The sequence below is a fragment of the Rhinolophus ferrumequinum genome, chromosome 3 (genome assembly GCF_004115265.2).
Source record: "Rhinolophus ferrumequinum isolate MPI-CBG mRhiFer1 chromosome 3, mRhiFer1_v1.p, whole genome shotgun sequence".
NCBI lineage: Eukaryota > Metazoa > Chordata > Mammalia > Chiroptera > Rhinolophidae > Rhinolophus > Rhinolophus ferrumequinum.
In genome coordinates, this window is record NC_046286.1 from 99782261 (window position 1) to 99805012 (window position 22752).

Genomic DNA, 22752 nt, shown 5'->3' on the forward strand with positions numbered 1-22752 from the left:
TTCAGCCCCGCAGCGCCGGCGGGGCCCGGCTGCCCATATAAGGCGGCGGGCGTCCGTAAGGATCTCCGGGTCGCTAGGGCACCCCGCGGACGGCGGCCTCCTCCGCGCCGAGGAATGTGTGGAATCTTCCTCCCTAGCGACCGCCCTCCGCAGGGAGGACGTCCCCTCGGCACCCGGCTTAGCCGCGGTCGAGCCCCGGGGACGCAGGGAGCCGGCGCCGGGCCTCGCGGGCGCCCTCGGAGCCGCGCCCGCCGGGCCTCCCGCGCGTCGGCAGCCGCCTCACCGCTGGGGGGAGCGCTGGGCCGGGAGGCGGCCGCGTCCCTCACCTGCCCGGGGCGGCGCTGCGAGAGCCGAGAAGGAAGAGGCGGCGGGGAGGCTGCCGGGGAGGAGCCTGCGCCGGGCCGCGCGCCTCCGCGCTCAGTGAAACTCCTGGAAGTTGCGGGCGTGGGGAGCCGTGGCGGCTGCTCGCCCCCGGGCCGCTCGCGGCCCCCGCGCTCATGGCTCTGAGCAAAGGGCTGCGGCTGCTCGGGCGGCTGGACGCCTCGGGGGACAGCAGCGTCCTGCTGGAGGCGCGCGGCCGCAGGGACTGCCTGCTCTTCGAGGCCGGTACGGTGGCCACACTCGGTGAGTGCCTGCGACCGCGCAGGGGGCCCGGGGCGGGAGCGGCGGCCCCGCTCTCCTGCCCCGGAGCTGGGACGCCCAGGGGACAAGGCGCCTGCCTTGCTGAGACTTAGAGACTTGGCCACCTCCCTTCCCCGAGGTGACCAGTCGCGGGCGGCGCGGTGTCAGCGGGGAGTGGGGGTGGGGGTGGCGTGTTTGAATGAAGTCACGTTGGGACTCCAGACAGCACTTCTGGCGCGCCCAGTGCGCGCGGCGGCCCGGTAGCTCGTCTGCACGCAGGCCGCTGGGTTCGGTTCCCGCAGAGCCGGCTCGGGCCTTTGATGCCCCGCCCTGGACCCGGATACCGTCCGACGCTTGACGACCCGAGGGGGTTGATTTAGAAGCCAGCCGAACCGTGTGCCCGGCGCCCTTTATCTTTTGCACCTGTTGATGAGACCCATTGGCTTGTGTTGGCTACCTTCGCTCCCAGAGGGGATGGGGACAAAAGGACCATAACATTGGCTCCGGAAAAAACCGTTGATGACACCATTGTGTGTGTTCCTAGGTGCGGCTGAGACTCCTGGTGACCCTGTAATGAGGGGCCCTATAAATGAGTCTTGTCCACAGTGTCCCCTCCTCAGCACCTGCTCGGCTCCTGGAGACTCTCATACCAGTGGCGTCTTCTAAGGAGTCAGTCCATCTCATACTTGGTCTTCCTCTTTTCCTGCTCTTGGCGGCTTTGTCTCACATAAATACTTGGCAGAGACGCGTTGGTAATGCAAAGTGTAGAACTTGGAGGCAAATGTACTTCCTGATGACTCCACCTTTATGCTGGTGTACTTGATGTTAGATGCCAAACCAGTGTGTTTCACATGTGGACTTCAGGAAGTCTTGAGGCTGGTGTTGTGCCAAAGACTTTAGAGACAATCTCATGGAATGTTCACAGTTCTACAAAAGAGCTACTATTATCCCCATATAACAGATGAGTAAACTGAGGCCTGAAGAGACTAAAAAACTTGCCCAAGGTGACACAGCTCTATCTGACTCCTATGCGGCTATTTCTGTCATGTCATACAACGCATGGCTTCCTAGAATGGACGCCTGGTCCCTTGTTTTGTGGCTAACATTCATGAAGAAGGCCTACGTAACACCAAAGTGAGTAAAACCAGGTAGGATTGTTAGAACTTTAAACTTGAACACTGGAGAAAGTAGGCTCCCAACTGGTGTCCAACTGTCCCATTTTCCCTCGTTTGTACTAAACAAAGTGCAGAGGAAGGTCACTTGTCTTTTAGGAGGTGGATGATGGAGGCATTCACCTCCACACACTTCATAACTATCTCGTCTCTTGTTTGCATTTGTGTACATCTATTCTTCAATTAGAATATACGTCTTGGAAGGACCATCTCTTCTATTTCCACTTCCCTAATAATTTCATTAGCATATAGTTATGGGCTTGTTTTCAGTCACTTGGTTACTGAAACAATGTCTCCAGTGTTGTCAGCACCATAAGTGTGCAGGGAATTGTGGATTAAATTATTGTCAGATTATTCCAAATTGTGCTCGGTCCCGAAAAGTCCAAGTTTGGTCATTTGCTAAGGTCTTGCGAGGAAAAACCACAGAAATTTCCATTCCATTTTAGATGTCCACTTCATACCACATTTATTAGAGCTGAGAGATTAATTTCATGGTACAAAGCTATTGCTTCATCAAAGAGATTAAAATGTCCTTCAGTTGCATTACAATGTTAAGCAAGATTCATACATTTAAGAGTTCCTTCGAAGCCACATGGAAAAAAAGACTGTACTTTTTCAAAAGTGAAGATTTTAAAATTATTAATGAAAGTAATGTTTTCCACTTGGAAATTAAGTTGAGGCTGAGACACAATACACTGGATTCTAGAACCGAGGGTGTAAAGATTGCAATGGGCACATCCTCAACTCATGTGTATTTGTCACTTAACCTAGCATTCATTTTTCAGTAGACCGTGGGCTGACCACTTAATTTTTAAAGTCTGTTTTTCTCTTTTTTCAACTTTTTTATTTTTATTTTTATTTTAAGTGTGTTTTTCCAAGACCCATCAGCTCCAAGTCAAGTAGTTGTTTCAATCTAGTTGTGGAGGGCGCCGTTCACAGTGGCCCATGTGGGGATTGAACCCGCAACCTTATTGTTAAGAGCACTGGGCTATAACCAACTGAGCTAACCGGACACCCCTAAAGTCTTTTTTTCTTAAGTGAAACTATTTTTAAAGAGCAGCTATGGCATTTGGTGGTATTGCTGGGCCTGAGAAGGATTGTGAGAGCCTTCTGTTACTAGAAAGTTGTCTCAAACTTTTCAAGTGTCCTAAATTGGCGAGAATGGCTTTGAATTAGAAATTCCCAAGCTTTTTTGCGTTCCTTTCCTTGACACTGTTAGGAGTGCTTTCATTTGTTTTCCCCCAGAAGGTTGCAATCTCTACTTTTATGTGGGACAGTACACCTGTGGCAGCTGGCACAGCTGGTGGCGGCATCCTGACCTGGTCACCTTTCTGTGAGGTTCAAGGTGGGAGGCAGCTTCCTTTTACACTTCAGCGGTGGTTTCCTGTGATGGGTCTCCCCAGTGAGGAATGAGAGAGCAGGGACACTGAAGTGGCGGGCTTGTTCCTATGTGGCTGGTGGTTTCTCCCCAGCCACCTCGTGGTCCCAAGTCCTGCCCAGCTCTGTGGCAGATGCATGCTGTGGAGCAGCAGAGAGTGAGGTGGCCCTGAGAAGTGTAAGCACAGCTCTTCAAGGCACCTTTTACCCCCTAAGGATCCTAACTTGAAAAGGCCTCTCCGTGGAAGGGCTCACAACTGCTTCGTGTTTTCAGGCAGTGCTTGGAGATAGTAGGGGCTTGAATTCGTCTGTGAGTTTAGGAAAAACCGATGACCCCGGATTGGTGGATTGCTGGGGTCGGCCCTTTGTTCCGACCTGACTGCAGAAGTCTCCACACCAGGCCATCTGGCCTGCCAGCAGGAGGGTTGCTGAAAGAGTACTTCCCAGTGCCTGCTTCTAAAAGAATTAGGTGGAGTATATGTCTTTAATGTGGATCAGTGAGGACAGGAATTCCAAAGGCAGAAAAGCCAAACATATTGGCACCCATTTCAAAGGTTTTTATAAAGTTTTCTTTGTGACCTGATTCAGTAGTAGGAGGCGTGTCAGGTAGAGGTGGAAAGCCGTAGCATGTCACAATTTCCCTTGGCGCACACTAGAAACTTAGGGCGCAGACATTCGCTTCTTCGTACATTGGGACAAAAAGTACGTGCTGTCTTTCTCGTTGTCTCTTTTAGACTTAGTGTGGAAATGACTAAAGGAAATGTGCCTGTTGTGCATGCATTTCATCCATTTCCACATTTCCAGAGCCAGCACCAATGCTCCAAAGTTCATGGTTGTTCAAACAGCCTCCCAGGAGGGGCGGCCTCAAGTGTCCGTGTGTTTGCACTTGTGTTCGTGAGGGCGCGTGCAGCCTTACCTGTCCCCAGCCCCAGCCTTGCTGTTGAACAGGTGGGGAGGAGGCTTGGCAGACTTAATTAAATTAATTAGTGAGTGTCCCTAAATTACTTGGAGCTTCTGGGGCGAGATTTCTATGTAAACACCTGGCCTGGGTTTTCCCAGCTGCTGTGTTTCTTTAGAGGCCACAATGTATCACTTTGCTTGAACTGGAAAGGTGGCCATGGAGCCACCAAAGGCTTCATCTGAACTGTTGCCTTGGTCACTTTCTCGGGCTTTGTGGCCCTGGTCTATTTGGTCAGTGACTTGCAGTTTGCTTAAGAGCATCTGAAAGAATCAAAGGAGTGGCCATTCTGTCAGTTCTCCTGGGTTAAGACCGGAGCACAGGTAGAGCCAGGTGAGAGCTCCAAATCTCCTGACTTGGGAAAACTGAGCTGTGACCTGGGGCCACAGCGGCCCGGTGGCCTCCATGGCTCAAATCTGCGTCTTTCCGAGCTGTAGGTTTGTTCAGCACAATATTTACAAAAGCGCAAACTGGGTTAGTGCAAGCTTTTCCCTGTGGTTTTGTGACTCACTGGTAGGAAAAACATGATTTCAAATCTTGCCAGGCTTCTTTTGAGGGGCTTTGACCTTTAATGGTGAGAATTTTCACATGTGCACAAAAGTGGAAGGAAAAATGAATCCCCATGTACCTGTCATGTAGCCTCAATAGTTATCAATATATTTCAGATCTATGTCATCCATCCTGTATTGTTTGTTTTTAATGAAAAAGTAAGCCTCCTAAAATGTAATTGGTTCAAAGCCAAGCAAGCTTTTGATTTATTTGGCTTGAATTTTTTTTTTCCCCTGACTTGCATTTGTGTATATGTGTTTTAGTCCAAATTTTACTTGATGGATTTAAATGTGACCAACAGCAGAAACCTGCTGGCCCATCCATGGTGGTGTGAGTTGATTCTGAAATTCTGGCCAAGATACATTTTTAAAAACAAAGTGGTCACATGGGAAGAGTAAACCACAGCCTGGAAGAGCAGGGTCCCCTCCTTGGATGTCATTGATGGGCTCGGAGGAGACGTCTGGACCCTCTGACCCTAGACCATGGCAAGAGGGGCTTTGACTTGTGCCTGTCACCCGAATGACGAGTGGGGCCAAGGGGCCATGTCCACCTGCCATTTGTGCTTCTCTCTCTGGACCACACTCCAGCTACTCCAGACTCTGGAATCACCTCCACACATGGTGCCCAACCTGCTCTGGCCAGCTCAGGTCTCTTGCCAGGGCCCCGACAGACTGCACGGGGTGGGGGTGGCTCCACTCCAGCCCCTGCGAGCGGGGTGTGTGGCAAAGGTGCAGGGTGTGGGTGGAACCGGGCACACACTGGCTGGCATGTCCTCAGGTGTGTGCACAAGGCCCCTGGCAGGGTGCTATGAAACCCAGAAAGCGGGGTTCGGTGGAAATCACCGGGGTGGGCGGGGGCGGCTCCCCGCACTGGCCACAACCTGGACCTGGCTTTCCAGTTATTCCCGGGGGGTAGTTCTCAAGCTAAGAGGATAGCACAAGTTTTGTTTAATAGTTTGTTAGCGTGATTTAAAACTTTAAAGTAGTTTGACATGTGGGGTGCAGTGCCCTATTGATACTGTGTTTCATACCCTGAAAATGTCAGGGCTGCCTGCTCTGGGCACCTGTGTGCGTCTGGGTCTCACCTCTGAGGCATCTGGTCCTGGGGTGCTTAGGTGCCCCTTTGTGATTTGGTGCTCAGCTTCTGTTGCTGGACTGGTTCAGCCTTGCCACCTGAGGATGGGGAATATTTTCTGCTTGTTTTTTTCCACTTGAAGTGTCCCTGAAGCCTGGGAAACTGCCCCATACTCAGACTTGGGAATGAGGCCTGGGCCCCTGAAGCATTTCCAGGCAGGACTGGGTGAATGGTGGGCTGGCAAGGGTGTCAGCATGACCATGCCGAAGGCTAGAAAGTAAAACCCCAGAGCTACGCTAGCGTTTCCAGGCTGTGGAGACAGACTCTGCTTCCATCATCACGCACTCAAGGTCAGTGTGGAAACAGACCCAGTAAAGGCACTTCCTAGAAATTGCTTTGAAGGATTTGCTGGAAGTAGCCTTTGGACACTGTTCCATAAATGTAAGTCATTCTTGACAACAATAAGACCTTTAAAAATATGCATTTCCTCGATCCAGTATTCTAAGGGGCAGAAATTTATCTCAGGAAATCTTCACACATCAGGAGCCCTTTTTGCTTTAAGGATGTTCATTGCAAGCTGTTTTGAGTTTTTAGCTGGTTAAATAAACTTTGGTCCAACTTGATAATCATAGCTAACGTTTATGGGGTGCTTATCATATACCAGGCGCTGTTCTAAGTGGTTTATGTGTGTTATTTAACAGGTACTGATTCATCTCCATTTTACACTTTGAGGCACAGAGAAGCATGAGAACTTGCCCGAAACAATGAGAACATACTTTTCCAATGATTAATGAAGCATTTCTATATGTAGCTCCATTTAATTTCTCATAAAAATGTTATTGAAAGAGATAACACAGTAAACCTGTATCATTTCAGTGTGGTGGTGAAACATAATTAAAAAATAAAAATCATCTTTTTTAATGTTCAAAAGAAAACAAAAAGGATTTGCCTGAGCTGCTACCTCGAGGTAGAGGAGGAGCTGTGATTTGAGCTGGGAGGAGCCAGAGAACAAGAGTATGTTTAGTAAAATCTCATTTCTCAGAAAAAAGAAAATTCTGTTTCTGTATGAAAAAGACCAGGTCTGTCCCGTTGTCTTGCTGCTTATCTTGGGTTTCAAAGCACACGGGTAGGCAGTGAAGATAAGGGTCACTGCGGGTGATGGAGAACGACTGGATTTTCGTCCGACCCTTTTTGTAGAGGAGCGTTCAGGCTTGGAGAAGCAGTCACCCACCTCCGAGCAGTGCCTGCACTGCTACAAAGGGAAACCTGATCTTGGAGAGAGAGTGTGAACCAGTGTGGGCTCCGCTCCTGCGGTCCAGCCGAGCTGGGGCAGCGCTGGGTCTCCTCCTGTGTGGCTGCCCCAGCAGCTAGAACCGAGCCTGGCGCTGAAGGAACTGCTAGGTTCTTGGTGTCGAGGCAGCAGTGAGACACCAGACTTCCCAAGGACGTGCTTCTGAACGGGACTGTCAAACAGATGAAATGTTGGACTGGTGTCATCCCAAAGATCTCCTCGATTTTGAGTCGGGAGAGGTCCCTGAGTGTCTTCCTGGCCCTGTTGTTTGATGGGGTGGAGGGGCTCTGCCAAGTGGGTGGGCTTAACCGTGCTTTGGGCCCAATGTGGGCACTGGGCCTCTGTTGTGTGTGGGCCTGCTGCTGGGCCCCCATCCAGAAAGGCTGGATGCATCTGGCCGGGTCCTGGGGGAGACGCAGGCTGCATTCCTGGCATGTGAAGCTGGCGGGTTGCCGTTTGCTTGTAAAGCTTCCTGGGTCAGAAATGATTCAGGGTGGAAGGAGTCACTCTTGAGTGCATTAGCTGTGGAGGGCGGGCAGGGCAGCACCTTCTGGGGGACCCAGTTTTGGGGAGCAATTTCAAAGTATGAGTGCGAAAGTCTGAACTTAATTTTAAAGCAGTTTCTTGAGGACATGGAGAGGCTTCTGTAATATCATGGGAGCTGGTACTTAATTCTATTCCTGCATCTATGCCACTTCTGCTCTGCCTCCTCCCTTCTCAGACGCTGGGACGTGAGGGCGCCGCCCGGGCCAGCCTCCTGGAAGCCCTGTGCGGCCTGAGGACAAGCCGCTGAGCTCTCTTCTCCGACTGCCCCTCTTCCTTGTGTAATTTCAATGCAACCGTGTGCTCCCTGAGAACAGGGCTTCATCTTCTGCCATGTTGGCTCCTTGACAAGGTCTGAGGGCAAAACAGGTGATAAGAAATGAAAAGGGACTTTCCCGGTCCTTTAAAGCAGTGTGAGGTCTCGCCGAGCAGAACTTGGGCCACCAAATGCTCTTCTTGTTACCAGAATCCCAGTGTTTTCCCTTGGGTCCGCCTGCCTACACACACTGGCCCAAAGAAATGCACGAGAAGGAGTCTGCAGTATAGAAAGAAAAAATAGTTTAATATTGAGGGAGCTTGTGCTCTAAACAAACTGACTCCCCAGTGGCATGTGGGTTACAGATTGTGTGGGGCAAAATCACGAGACATCTGGGGTTAGGCTTTCGGGGTCGTGTTGGAAGCTGATTGGTCAGAGGTGTGGTAAGGGTAATGAATCATTTCTTCGGGTCTTGAGGACAGCTCTGAGGTCTTTTCCAGTGTCCCTCTGATGTCATGAGAAAGTAGCCAGGAGGGTCCTTCTACCTTAGGGCTCAAGAGCTGAAACGGAACTTAGGGCAAGATGTTGTCTTTAGCTGCCAGAGGGACCATGTGACCGTTAGTCAGGTCCAGCTACTGTCCTCTGCTGCCTCAGGGACTGCTGGTTACCCGAGGGAAAGGCTGAGCCTCTGGGGGTAGGGGCAGCTGTCTGAGTGGGGGGCAGGAGGAGGAGAGAGAGAGAGGATTTCTAGGGCTAGGATTTAAAAGTAAATTTAATGGAAGTCAGAAGGACTCTTGGTTTCATTCTCATTTTGGTGTTGATGTGGGATTTGAGGGGTGGAGTGGGGAGCGGGCAGGGTGTTCACAGCTGACGCTCAGACCCAGCAGAGGACTGGATGGTCCAGCAGCCAGCCACCAAGATCTAGGAAAACGGCCAGACTGAACATGGGCAACTCTACGGGCTGCTGCCTTTTTGCTTTCACCTTGTGCTGGCTTATTAATGATTGACGGTGGTAATCTCTACTCAGGAAAAGCAAACTGCTTCCTTGTTCTCGGGGCTGCCCCTAGAATGTGGAGGTGCCTCCTCCAAACCCTTCACCTGCTTCTCCTCCTGGCTCTGGCTCCTTACACTGCTTTGTCTTGGGTCTGGGGGGAAGGGCGTTAACCCCTCCACGCCTCAGAACCCTAATCTGAAAATAAGTGAGTAACACCTGTATTGCTTTTCTACTCTGAGATTCTTTATGTCTTTAAAAAAACAAAGTTTAAACACTAAGCATAAGCAAGTAAGTAACATCACCCCTTGACACACCGACTTAAAATTATTAACTACCCCAAATTATGAATTTTTGGAGAAATGATCTGGCAACATAAAATCTAAGATGGTTCAGCTCTAAGTCTGAGCTAAACCTAGGAATCTGATGTTATACATTTTTTATTGGATACTTATGAATTAATTAAAATGCATGGAATATCTCTCCTTCATTCTGCCCCTTTCCTATAACCAGCAAAAAGATTTTAAAAAGTATTCACAATTGAAGCTTAAATTAGGAACACAAAGTAGGGTTATTTATTAAAATACCATAAGCTATGATATTTGAGTAGTCCCTTTAGCTGATTCTTATTAGTATGCATTGCTATTCTTAAAACTGTGCTTTTCATCAAATTGCATAACTTTTTTTTTTTTTTTAATAATATGGACTGGAGTGGAGAGTTTGTGTGTCTGGGCACGAGCAGTCTTTTTTTATCTGTCTGTTTTAGCTGACTATGGTTGCATGAACTTAGCTTCACCATGAATCTTATCCATGGCTGTTAAATATTGTATGTTGGAAAAACTCTCTTTAAGCAGAGGAGACAGTATTCTGCTGCTCCTGCTTCCCGATTTAGCAAAGCTGAGGTCAAGTGGAGTGCAGCTGGATCCCGCTGGCAGCAAGGAGTGGTCAGAGTGCTGTGCGATGCCGAAGCCGTCCACATGCTCGGGCCCAACACAACAATGACACTCGTGTCCCGACCTGTTTCAACAGTGGATTCGTTTGCATTTAAATGGTGTGGATAAAGAAAGGAATATTGGAAAATGAAGGCTGGAAATCACTTGCCACCGGCCCAGGCCTGAGCCAGGCCCTTGTAACAAGGTCCATCTACGTTGTGTATCTACTTGTCTTCTTACAGACCACCGGAAGGGGAGGAGCCTGTGACCAGAAGGGAGGAGCTTAGGAACTAGAGGGGAGGAGCCGCGGACCTGGAGGGGAGGAGGAGCAGTCAGAACAGATCTGTGTGGGTAGTGTGGGAGGGCCAGCAGTGGAGCAGCAGGGATGGAATTCCACGCTGAGATTTTGTTTCTTTAGTGGACAGAATCTTCTATTTCTCATTTCCAAGGGCTACTTGACTTTTTCTCTAGGCAGACTATAAGAGCAGTGTTTTGGGGTGAGGACTAAGAGATTTTTGTCCAGTAGTATAAATTGATTTTAATCAGAAGTAACAGAACTTTATCTATCTATCTATCTATCTATCTATCTATCTATCTATCTATCTATCTATCTGTCTGTCTGTCTATCTATGAGCTGTGACAATTAAGTTCATGGACTTGTTGCAATAATGTTGCTAACTTTTTTTGATATCAGAGGGATTATTCATTATGAATTTGTACCAACTGGACGAACAGTTAACCAAGTTTACTATTTGGAAATGCTGTAAAGGCTGCATGAAAAAGTTAGATGACCTGAACTTTTCGCCAACAATTCATGGCTCTTGCATCACGACAATGCACCAGCTCACACAGCACTGTCTGTGAGGGAGTTTTTAGCCAGTAAACAAGTAACTGTGTCGGAACACCCTCCGTACTCACCTGATCTGGCTCTCAGTGACTTCTTTCTTTACCTGAAGATAAAAGTAATATTGAAAGGAAGACATTTTGATGACGTTCAGGACATCAAGGGTAATATGACGACAGCTCTGATGGCCATTCCAGAAAAGAGTTCCAAAATTGCTTTGACTAGGCACTGGTGTCAGTGCATAGCTTCCCAAGGGGAGTACTTCGAAGGTGACTGTAGTGATATTCAGCAATGAGGTGTGTAGCACTTTTTCTAGGATGAGTTCGCGAACTTAATTGTCAGACCTTGTATCTATCGATAAAGTTTTGCTGTATATTGACCAAGGAAGAGGTGTGATTTCCATTAGGATGTTAAAAATATTGACAATTCCAAAGACCCCAGGGACCCTGGGATGGGGACACTGGAAGGTCTAGGCCTGTGTGCCAGGTTCTGGAGAGGTTCCTCCACGTTTCCTGCCCGGTGCCCTGCTTTCCAAGCTGTGACTGTATGTCTGAATCTGTCCAGAGGGGGTGCTTTTTTCTGTTCTAATTCACTGGAAGGCACCGTGTGGGCTGGAGGCTGCCCTGGAGAAAGTCTACCGGTAAAGGCTTTCTTCTAACTTGTGTGGTAATAAAATTTGAATCCAACTGCGGAACTGGTGTTTGTACCCCTACAGCATAGGAACAAATTACGTAAGACCACATATATGAAGTGAGAAATTATAAGGAAATAGCGTTGCCTGCCTAGGAATAGCTCCAGACCACAGGGGGTTTTGAGGGTGTGTATCTGACTTCAGCAGCACCCTTCCGCTCTAGGTTTCTGCTTGTTTGCTGTTAGGAAAATGAGGTGATTGAGATCTTAGTAGAATTTTGTCTTAAGAAAGAACACAGACCCAGAAGGAAGACTTGAGGAGTGGTTCTGTAAGAAAAGTCGGTGAGCTTTAGAGGATGAACTTTGTGGCGTTAGTTGAGTCACCACCTTTCTGCTGGGCGCCCTAGGAGAGTGCTCCATTCTGTGGCTTCTCTTTTCTCCCCTCCTGAACTCTCTCAAGTCTTTTGGGTGAGATGATACGATTTTACACTTAGAAAATCCAGGAGACAGACCCTGAAGTATCCATGAGTGCAATGATACCATGTCTGACATATGTTTGTCAGTACTCCAGGAGCTAGACAGATACACGCACGCACACACACACACGCAGCAGGGAGGGGAGGATAGGTGAAATAAGATTGGGAAATGCTGCTATCTGTTGGAGCTAGGGGATAGGTATGTGGCAGGCCATTAGACGTAGTGAATTAATAAGGCGGCTGCTTTACAAGCTAAATAGATAATACCTGGTAGCTTTCCCATTTACCATCATTAGTCAATTAGAGTATGGAATGAGAAAAAAAGGTTCCATTCCCAGTGACTACAGTTTCTGGGAATAAACCCAATAAAATGCATAAGGCCTAAAAGAAGAAAGCTATCAAACTTTACTGAAACACCAAAGAAATGAAAAAGTATGCCTTATTCTTGGGATAGGGACATCAAAATGTATAGATGTTAGTTCTTCTCCAAGTAATCTATAAATGCACGTATCTGAGTAAAATCCAATTAAATTCCAATCCACAGGAATTTGATATTAAACTTTATATTTATTAAGTATAAAAACGGACTGATTTTAAAGTATATCTGGGACACCTCCCCTTATTTAAACCTGTTCTTATCGTAAGCCTCCATTTTGGTCAATGGCACCCAAATATGGGTGGGGCAAACGCTCAGAACAAAGACCTCGAAGTCCGTCTGCTGCTGCTCTCCCCCTCCACCCCGTCCAATCCTCCAGCAGGTCCAGACCACGCCACCTCCAAAATGTAACCCACCAGTTCTCCTGTTGAAGCTGCTACCGCGTTAATCCAACCAGTAGCGTCTCTCACTTGGACTGGCAGTCGCTACCTGACAAGCCTCCCACTTCCACTCCCGGGGTCCCCCTATTCCCCACACAGCAGCCTGATCAAGCAAGCCTGCACAGCCTATGTTCTCTGCCTGGGCTGTCCCCAGCCTCATCTCCCGCCATGTCCTGGGTTCAGTCCCCTCGATGATCCTGACTGGGTCCTGCCACAGCATGTGCGTGCTTGCTGTGCCCTCTGCCCGCAGACCTCTGCCTGGCCGCCTCTCCCAGTGACTTGGGTGGGACTTTCCTGACCACCCTAGCATTACTAGCCCACGGCCTCCACACCCAACTGTCTCTGTTCTGTCGTCTGTTTTCTTGTCTTCGTTGCACTTATCACCGAAATCACCTTATTTATTTGCTTGCATCTTCTGTTGTTGGTGACAATGCAAGCTCCTTGGAGCAAGATGCTGTGGGTTGCATTGCGTCCCCTGATAACTCAGTGTGACCTTGTTTGGAAATAGGGTCTTTGCAGACCTAATTAAGATGTAAAGTAAGATGAGGTTGTACTGAAGTAGGGTGGGCTCAATTCACTAGGACTGGTGTCTTTCCAAGAAGAGGCGACGTAGACAGACACGCGCCGAGGGAGAGCCATGTGAACACACAGACACAGAAGGAACAGGGCGATGTGAAGACAGAGGCAGAGACTAGAGTGCTGCTGCCACCAGCCAAGGACCGCCTGGGCCCCAGCAGCTGGAGGAGGCCAGGAAGTCTCCTCCCCCAGCACCTTCAGAGGAAGCCCAGCTGTGCCACACCTGGGTGCTGGACTTCTGGCCTCCAGAACTGGGAGACAATAAATTGACGTTGGTTTAACCCCCTAGGTTGCGGCGCTTTGCTACAGCAGCCCTAGGAAACTAATATGGGGGCGTCTGTCTTGTTGAGCACTGCCTTCTCAACACGTCTGGTGTGAGGAGAGGCTCCGGAAATACTGCTGAATGATGTAGGAATGGCAAAAGTAGCCAGGAAGATTTTGAAGAAGATCGTGAGGACACACTGGATCTACCAGAGAGTAAAACATACTGTAAGGTCCTAACAACGGTACACTGGGCAAAAGATCAATGGAATAGACGAGGGAGCACAGCACACTCAGGAGAGTCATTTAGTCTATTATATAGGTGACCGTTTACGTCAGGCAGGGAAAGGTGGATCCAGTCAGTGGTGTTGGTGTCCTTGACCAGAGCAGTGCCGCATGGGGTCTGCCTTCATTCAGCCGGACACCCAGACCTGGTCCCCTGGGCCCGCTGGTCAGAAAGGAGAAGGGCGGACACTGGGCCCACCTGCCCCACGCTGCCCGCTGTCCCTCGTCCAGGGGAGTGAGTGCTCTTTGCAGCAGTTGAGGCAGGTGACTGCTCAGCAGTCATCTGTTGGTCACTAGCTTCTTCCCCGGCTTAAAGCCTTGTGCCCACAGGAGCCCTGCCTCCCTTACAAAACCCCCAAAGTATAGATTCCGGGGTTCGCCCAGGGGCATGCCCACTTCCAAGAGCTGTCACACTCAAGGGAGCCTCAAGCCCGGTGTCCCCATCAGGGTTTATCATTCATTTACGGTACTTCCCCATCCAGAAGCAATTTGCCAGTTGAAGTCATTTTCACCATAAGTCGTGTCATGTAGTCACATAGTTGACATTTTACCTTTATGGGTTTCCAGAGAACCAGAGCTAGAGAGTTCAACAGATGTCAAATTCTCATACGGAAGGGAAAGAAGGTTTTCTTAAACCCGTGTAGAATCTAATTAAATTAGAGCCTGCATTGTATCATATATTAGAATAAATTCCAGAGGTATTTAAGAGTTAAGAGTAGAGAAATCCAACTTACAAAGTATTAGAAGAAAATAATAGGAGAAGCTTCCACAGTTTATAGTATGAAGAGCCTTCCTAAGTAAAGCATAAAACTCAGAAGTGATAAAGATGAAAAGCCTGGCAGATTTAAGAAATTTTTTTTATTAGTTTCGGTATACAAAACAATGTAATAGACATCTATACCCCTCACAAAGTGATAACCCCCCGCCCCCAATCTATGACCCCTCTGACATCGTATATGCTGTTACAATTCCATTAACTCTATTCCCTATGCTGTACTCCACCTCCTGTGACTATATATATATTATAGTTGACATTCATTATTGTTCAGCTTCAGCTTCAGGCGTACAGTGCAGTGATCAGGCATCTACACCGTCCATGAAGTGGTCTCCCTAATAAGTGTCCATCGGATACCCTACAAAATCTTTACAACATTAAAGAAATATTTTAATTGTAGTATAACATATGTAGAAAAATGAACAAATTCTAAGTGTACAGCTCCATGAATTTTCACGAAGTGAATGTACCCACATAACCCGCGCAAAGATGTGGAAGCAGCGCTGGGGGCCCCCTAAGGCCCCCGGCTCCTCCTCCACCCCGTGTCAGACTGGTAGATTTGACTACATCAAAATTTAAAACCCTGGGATATCACCGTAAATGTAGCTGAAAGACAAGCAACAGCCTGAAAGGAAACTGTGCACAACCCTTTGCAACATATAAAGGGGCCGAAGATTGATAATCATCGTATATAAAAGAGCAACCTGTAGATGACGAAGAAGGACAGAGAGTTCAACAGAAAAATTGGCAAAGGATATACTAAGTATTCTCAAAAGGAAAAGCGCAAATGGCCACGCCACGACTCTGGCGCCAGCACTGCTGGCTCTGCCTCGCGCTGCGCTGTGGTCCGTGTGGGCCGGCTGAGTGCTGATTCTTCACAAGCCCCCCTTTTTCTTGCTGCCTCCCTCCTGTGATTGACGCCTGGTGGTCCCGGATGACAGACACGGCACTCCCTGAGCCTCAGCCCTCCCTCCCAGCCCCGCAGCTGTGCCCTTACATCTGTGCTTCTCCCCTTTCCCAGGAGACATGTGGGAATGCCCTGGCTCTCTGGGCAGCCCCACAGGCTTCCAGAGGAGCCCAGATTTGCCTTGCCCTCTAGGGGACACACCTGCTCAGGGTCCAACCCAGCCCAGCTTAGTGCTGGGAACGTCAGGGCATGGTCAGGGGCTTGAGGCTTGAACCACACCTGCAGCAGGACATAGGAGGGGTCACCATAGCCAGTGTTTGGGCAGGCGGTAGGCATGGCATTGCATATGAAAAGGCCTGGGTTGGAGGGACAAAATAGGCCCCCTAGGCGGAGCGTGGGACAGGCATCAGAGGCAGCAATGTGTTCATTCTGTAAAGGCAAGAAAGAACTCTTCCCCAGAAAGAGGCTCCTGCAGCCAAAGGATTTCACGGGCAGACGTCCGGGAGACTGGACACGGTCCCCCGTGGAGCAGCTCCAAGTAGCCCGAGAAAGACTGGGGGGCCTGCAGCAAATGCAGGATGCTTGCGTGCTCAGCCCAGTGTTTCCCAAGCGTGGCTGACACGTTGACACCTCAGGGTGGACGTGTCCCTGGGGATGCAGGGGGGGACTCCCTGCTATGACATGACTGAGACCCGCAGCCCAGGTTCTGACCAGCCCCCACGCTCTTCTGTGTCCAAGGCTGGACCTATTCCTGGGAAGCCTCTGGCTGGGTGGGCAATGGGAGGAGGCAGTTTCCAAATTAATGAAACGCTGGTAATAGGGTCACCTGAGAAGGTTGTTTCTGCCCTTTTATAAAAATCGTGTGAATACCAGCTCCCCCATGTTGGGTGGGGCCCCTGTGAGTAAACAGGCTTGTTGAATTAATAGACCTGTGTGGATAAACAGGCCAAACTGGTCACAATATGTGCCCCCAAGTATTTCTTAGGTGTGGGGTGTGAGTAATAAAGCGTCACCCACGTGTCGGCTCCAAGTTGCACTTCCCTCACCTTTCCTGGACTTGTGTGCCAGTGTCACACCTGGAGTTCAGCTTCAAGCCACCTTCTCTGCTTGCCTCTGCCCTCCTGAGTCCCCCAGAAGCCCTGCAGGGGTTCTGCAGCCTACCAGGACCTCTAGTCTGCGGACTGCTGAACCAGCTTCACTCCCTCGTGCTCTCCCCGTGCTCGTCTTGCTTAGGTTCCAATCCACAGTGATGGCTGCTCTCGGCACGGTCGCCACGCTTTAAACGGCGCTCTCTCCGTGACACCTGCCAGGCGAACTCCCCAACTCTGAAGAAGCCCACACCCCCTCCTCCTTGCGCCTACACGCATGTCTCTGAGTGGCTGCAGGAAAACACAGGCTATTGGCTTGTCTGCTGTGACCTCAAAGGGTTTCCAAGACGACTCTTGTACATCTTCTCAAGCCTTTAGCGCCTTGTCCCTGTCAGCTAATCATTTTGCTTCCTATGTCACTGAGAAAATAAAAGCAAATGAAGACAACTGTCACCAGCCCCATCACCTCATCTGCTTGCCCCATGCCGGGGGGGGGGGGGGGGGCTCCCCCGGGGGGGGGGCTCCCCCCCCTTCCCTCCGTTATAGGGCTCCTGCCATTCCACCTTTCTACCGGCTCCTGTTCCCTCTCCCCTCGGAAGACGTTGCCTGCACAGTTTCCCCCTTTACTTCCTTGCTAGGTCATCCCACCATTACACTAACAGACTATTGTATCTCATGTTAAGAAACCCTGTCTCAACCCCAATCCCCACTTTCTTTCCCTGTGTCCCCCATAAGAAGGGGTCGTTCACGCACACGATCGCCACTCTCCCTTCTGCCTGTTCTGCCTTGATGCAGTTCCAGCCAGACTTTGGTCCTCGCCGCTCCCAGGAAGCTTTTCAGCTGTGTCCCCAGAGCCTTCTGCCTTGCCACTCCCCTCTCAGGCCTGACTTGCGTTCCTCAGCCTCACCACCTCCCTGAAGTCATGCGTCTTCTGGTGGTGTTCCCGCCTCGCTGCTGTCTCTCCAGGGCCCAGAACAACCCCAGCAGCACACAGGAGGCGCCTGGAATCCTTGTCGAGTGATGGAGTTGCCTCCCGCTCCCTTCCTGCGGGAGGGATCCTATCTCGTGTAGCATAAAAAGACATGTATGAATCACACTGTGCGGCTTCTGAAGGGGGGTGTGTGTGTGTGTGTGTGTGTGTGTGTGTGTGTGTGTACGCGTGCACATGCGCATGTATGGAAATAGGGCTTCTTTGCAAAGGAGGAGGCCCTGAGATGAGGTCCTAGCAGGACTGGGCAGGGCTTTTTCACGTGGAGGACAACCTGAGTAAGGAAGACCGGGGGGAAGGACCAAGGAACTGGCTTGGTTGGTTAGTTAGTGAAGAAACTGGAAAAGTAGCTGGAGCAGAAGCTCCAGCACCAGGCCCAGGCTGTGGACCTAATTTGTTAGTCACAGGAAGAAAACCTGTTGTACGAGGAAGTGACACACCGGGCATTGCTCCAGCAGGAGTCCCCTGGGGGGAGGAGCAGAGACGGAAGGCCCAGAAGTGAGGTCTGTGGTCCGGCCATGAGCACCGCCCAGAAACACCTGTGTCCCCCAGGTTTAAAGAGAACATATGCACATTTGGAGAGAATGGGTATTTTTATGCTTCATTCTCACTCCCTGTTGGGTGGGAGGGCCACCCTAGCCCTCCCCATGCTGTGCCGTCCTAAGAGGTGAGGAAAACCGGTCAGGGCTTGGTTCCCTGTCCCTGGCTCTGTCAGAAGCACATTCAACACTGTCTCAGTATTTTTTTAAGGCCTGGATTCCCTCTTTTTAAGGAAAAAAAAGAAGACTCAACTCTAAAGGCTCTGTGTCCAGCTCTGCACGCAAACCCTCTTGTCCAAGGAGTGGGCCGTCTCCTGTGGCCTGGTAACCTCAGCCCCGGCTGACCTCGGGAGGGGCGTGGAGGGGCCCACCCCGGCCCGCAGATGTTTTTCCAGCTGTGGCCGCAGGAGAGGATGGATTTTCATCTTTCCTCGGGCTGGGTTGTGCACAGCAGCACAGCCTGGTGGGAGGCAATGGTGGGAGGCAATGCATTTGCTCGGGAATGAGTTTTTGAGGCGCCCCCTCACCACTGGCTCTTCTATGTGGTCTGGGTGTCTTGGTGAGGGAAGGTGGCGGTGAGGAGGAAAGTCTCTCAGCGGGCTGACGTGTCTGCCTGCTTGGCCTCTGTCGTGGCTCCGCGGCTTCTGTTTCAGTCTGATGTTTTGATTTCCACTGTGCTTAGCAACCCTCTTACCGCCTCTGTCCGCCCTCGGAAAACCATTGTCTTTCTGAAGAGCTGCTTTTGCTCCAAACTGATAACTCTGGAAGGAACAGCTACAAGCCAGTCTGAGCTGAGCTCAGAATGAGCACACGCAGAGGCAGTGACCTTGATCTGGATGATTCTAGCCTCTTGAGACCCTGAAATACAAGAGGCTGGTTTAACATCACACACAGGAATGCAGCCACAAATGGGACCTCAGTCTTGGGCTGCCTGCGTTGTTAACTTGACCTACTTGCTTTTCTGACCTGTGGGCTGGGCTTTGCTGGAATTTCCTTATGGCGTGTTATTGTGGAAAATATGAGAGAATGAAGCATATGTGGTTGGTCTGAGTATTGAGTATTGATCTGGACCGGCTGTTTGCCGCTCAGGAGCACGGCCTGCTTGGCCTGGGTTTTAAGAAGCAGACTGCCACTCCCTCTGAGACCAGCCCCAGCCTGAGGAAGTCTGACGACAGAGCTCTGAGCTGGGAACCAGAATCCATGGCCAAGTTTGCTCTGTGTGGGGACAAGCCACTGTTTTCCCCGCAGGCCTCTCAAGTGGGGACTGGTTCTCTTCCATTCCACCTGGCCGACAGGACTGCAGGTGGGATGTGTGACCCCGAAGCTCCTCTCTGTCCCCTGCAGATGCTCTCCTTCCCTCCTCTGGAAAAGCACTCAACTTTGAATCTCATGCACAGCACCCACCAGGAGGTCTTCCTAGGCTTGTCTAAACGTCCAAACTGCCAACACCCCTCTCAGGTCCAGGACAGGAGCCACAGGCCATGTCCTCTAGACATGTCCTCACAGCACAGCAGCCCTGGGGGTCCACACAGCCGTCAGGAGAGCCCCAGCCGTGGCTCCCTCACCTGGCGTGGATGCTGGGGCTGCCTCGCTGGCAAGTGTCAGGGCACTGAGCTTCCAGGGCTCTCAAAGGACAGTCTCCACACGTCCCCAGCGCTGTGATCGTTCGACTGTGGTTCCTCTCAGTCCAGATCTTCTACCAGTTGGGTCTGTTTTTATCACAAGCATGTTGTCTAGTAACATAGACAACTTTTATCAGGTTACCAGGGAAACAGGGCTAGAAAGTGAACCCAAGGTTAATTCTCTAGCAGGCTCCGTTAGTCCTTGGCCAACACACACCAAGGGACCTCGTCCCCCACTACCCTTCCTTGAACTTGCCTGGCTCCTGGGCGATGTTACCTTCTTCCTCTGTCGGCCTCTCTGTGTTGAGTCCTGCCCTCACTCTTGGTACCTTCAGTCGCAGTAACGATCCTTCCGACGGCCTTGGCCTTCAGGTCCCTGACCTCCCCTCCTCCAAGGACTGTGTCCTTCACGCTGGCTTGGACACTCCCTCCATGGCCGAACCCTGGTCCCTCCACCGTCTGCGTCACACAGCCCGCTCTTCATCTTCCACCTTTGTCTTCTCTGCTCATCCTTCCATTCCCCAATTCCAACCATCTTTGACCCTCCTGGGACCGTGATCCCTTGAACCTGCCATCTTTTCCCAGCCCTCCCCCCACCTTGCCTCCCTCTTCATCAGCTCGCTCCCCCTGCCTTGCACTCTCCCTCCCTTGCTTGGTCCTACTCACTTGGTGAATCCACTGGTTAGACCCTTTGTCCTCCCCTGTACCTGCCTCTGTGCAACTGGCAGTTTCTGGAGAGGACCACTACCATGCTGACAAGTCTCAGTGTCACTTCCTGATCCTTAAGTCGGGGGTGGCTGGCCCTTCAGTGCCTTCTGTATTCTGTTCACTCTCCCACCATCCCAGACACCTTCCCTTGTCTCATTCTGCCAGCTTTTCCTCTTCCTCCTCCATCTGAGCTGACGGGTTGCTTCTCATGGTGCTGAGAAGATGGACACAATCAGGAGAGAATTGCCACACGCTACCTGCACCCCTGTAACCGGCCCCCCCTCCTGTTGTGCATGTTGCCCCTGCCCCCCCGTCAGCCATGGACGGGCCGTCTGTGTTTGAGGACGGCCCCGCTCCTGTGTCAGGTGCCGCTGATCCAGCGAGGCCGTGGCCCCATGGCTGCCCTCCCTCTCCTACCGTGCCCGTACTCACCTCTCTAGGAACATTTCTGCCACAGCACAAAGGGGTGCTAACCCCTCCCCCACCCTAGAGAAATCTTTTGGCCCCATTTTCCTCTCCACAGTCTCCTCATGCAAACACACACACACACACACACACACACACACACACACACACACTCTCACAAGGTCCTCAAAGAATTGTCTCTACTCACTGTCTCCATTCTCTCTCTCTTTCCTCATTACGGGTTTGCCCCTCAACTTGACTGAACCTGCTCTTCCGTGGCCCCAGTGCCTAACTGAATGACGAGTGCTCATTTTGTCACCGACATAGAGTGGCATCTGACTTCGCTGATCCCTCTTGCCTCCTTGAAACACTCTGTCCTCCAGCTTCTAGGACACCACACATGTCTGGTCCTCCCGATATCTTTCTGGCCATTTTTCTGCAGTCTCCCTGATCTTTAAACACCCTGTCTCCTACCCTTCCTCCCCAGGTGATCTCCCCCAACCTCGTGATTTGGAATACCTTCTGTTTGCTGGGGACGCCCCACTTTGACGCCTTGACTTCCCACCTGGGCGCCCGCAGGCACAGGGCTGGCTTGTCCGGCTTGAGCTCCTAAGGCTCCACCCAGACCTGTCCCGTCAGCCTTCACCATCAGGGGTCCCGGCCACGCCATCTGTGCAGTTGTTCAGGATACACACTTTGCATCACCCTTGAACCCTGTCTGTCTTGACTTGAATCCCACATCCAATCTGTCCACAAATCCTTCTGGTTCTGCTTTCAAAACACATGCAGTTTTTGATGTTAAGGAATTATGGTTAAGTTTTTTAGAGTTGAGGTTTTTTTAGATGTGATAATGGTATTGTAGCTATATTTTTTCCAAAGAACCCTCATCTTTTAGAGATTCTTGCTGAAGTATTTATAGATGAAATGATATGAAGTCTGGGATTTACTCAGAATAGTCTAGGGTACTGATTCTCACCAAGAGGACTCATTAAAACACGGATTTCTGGGTGTGAAGCCCAGAGTTTCTGATTCAGTAGGGCCGGGGTGGGGGGGCCTGAGAGTTTGTATTTCTATCTCTGGTTGATGCTTATTGTCTGAGAGCTATACTCTGAGACCCACTGATCTCAGGTGGTAGGAGACAGGTGGGGGATGGATGAAACACGGCGGGGCATGAACTGATAGCAGTTGGAGCAGTTGGTACGTACGTGGTAATGTGGGAACATAGGGTTTATTATACTTATTCTACTTTTCTTAGGAAATTTCCATAATAAAAACTGTGTGTGTGTGTGTGTGTGTGTGTGTGTGTGTGTGTCCAGAATTTGACTGTTTCTCAGAACCTCCACTGCTACCAACATGGTCCAGCTAGCATCATTTCTTGCCTGGATCATTGTAGTACCTCCTAACTGGTCTCCTTCCCCTTTCGCCTCTGTTCTCAAGAGAGCAGCCAGAATGACCCTCAAAACCCTGAAAGGACTCCCTCTCACTCGGAGTGCAATCCCAAGTCTTTTTATGAAATAGAAAGTCCTTTTAATGTGTCCCCCACTCCAATTCCTCTGCCAGACACGCTGATCTTCTCTCTGGTCCTTGAATATGCCAGGAATGCTTGTGCCTCAGGACCTTTGCACATGCTCTTTGGGGCCTACAATGCTCCCAATCCTTCACTTAGCCATCTCTCTCACTTCCTTCAGGTCTGCATTCGAAAGTCACCGTGCAACACTATGTACAATTTCACACCACACACACACACACACACACACACACACACACACACGCTTCATACCCCCCTTCTTTGCTCACCTTTTCTCCTTAGCTCATATCAGTGTCTATACTGTGTTTGCTGGTCTTGTCTGTCCGCTCTGGCGGGAAACTTGCACCATCCCTGGCACCGAATAGGCCCTGCCAGTTCACTGCCGTTGTGGATGTGTCTTGGCAGCGCCACTGCCTCCAGCTGCCCCCACTGCCGGGGTAGCCTCCATTGTCATCACTCATCTACCCATGACACGCGGCTCTTCTCAGCCCTGGTGCGGTGCCTGCCTCGGCCGACTCTCAGGTGCACATTCACAGACTG

At 50.5% G+C, this 22752-nt stretch overlaps 1 protein-coding gene across 5 annotated transcripts in view; it reads left to right on the forward strand.

The window, feature by feature from the left end:
* The first annotated feature begins 361 nt into the window (after positions 1-361).
* The window catches only part of SYNJ2 (synaptojanin 2), a 95753-nt gene continuing 73362 nt past the window's right edge, over positions 362-22752 (forward strand). For 3 of the 5 annotated variants that reach the window (XM_033100822.1, XM_033100832.1, XM_033100828.1), the window contains exon 1: positions 364-624. In XM_033100822.1, coding sequence (XP_032956713.1) covers positions 498-624 — 127 coding nt within the window. In that variant the 5' untranslated portion in view covers positions 364-497. Of the gene's footprint in view, positions 625-22752 lie in introns of all 5 variants that reach the window. The other 2 variants (XM_033100839.1, XM_033100827.1) reach the window with 2 other exon arrangements.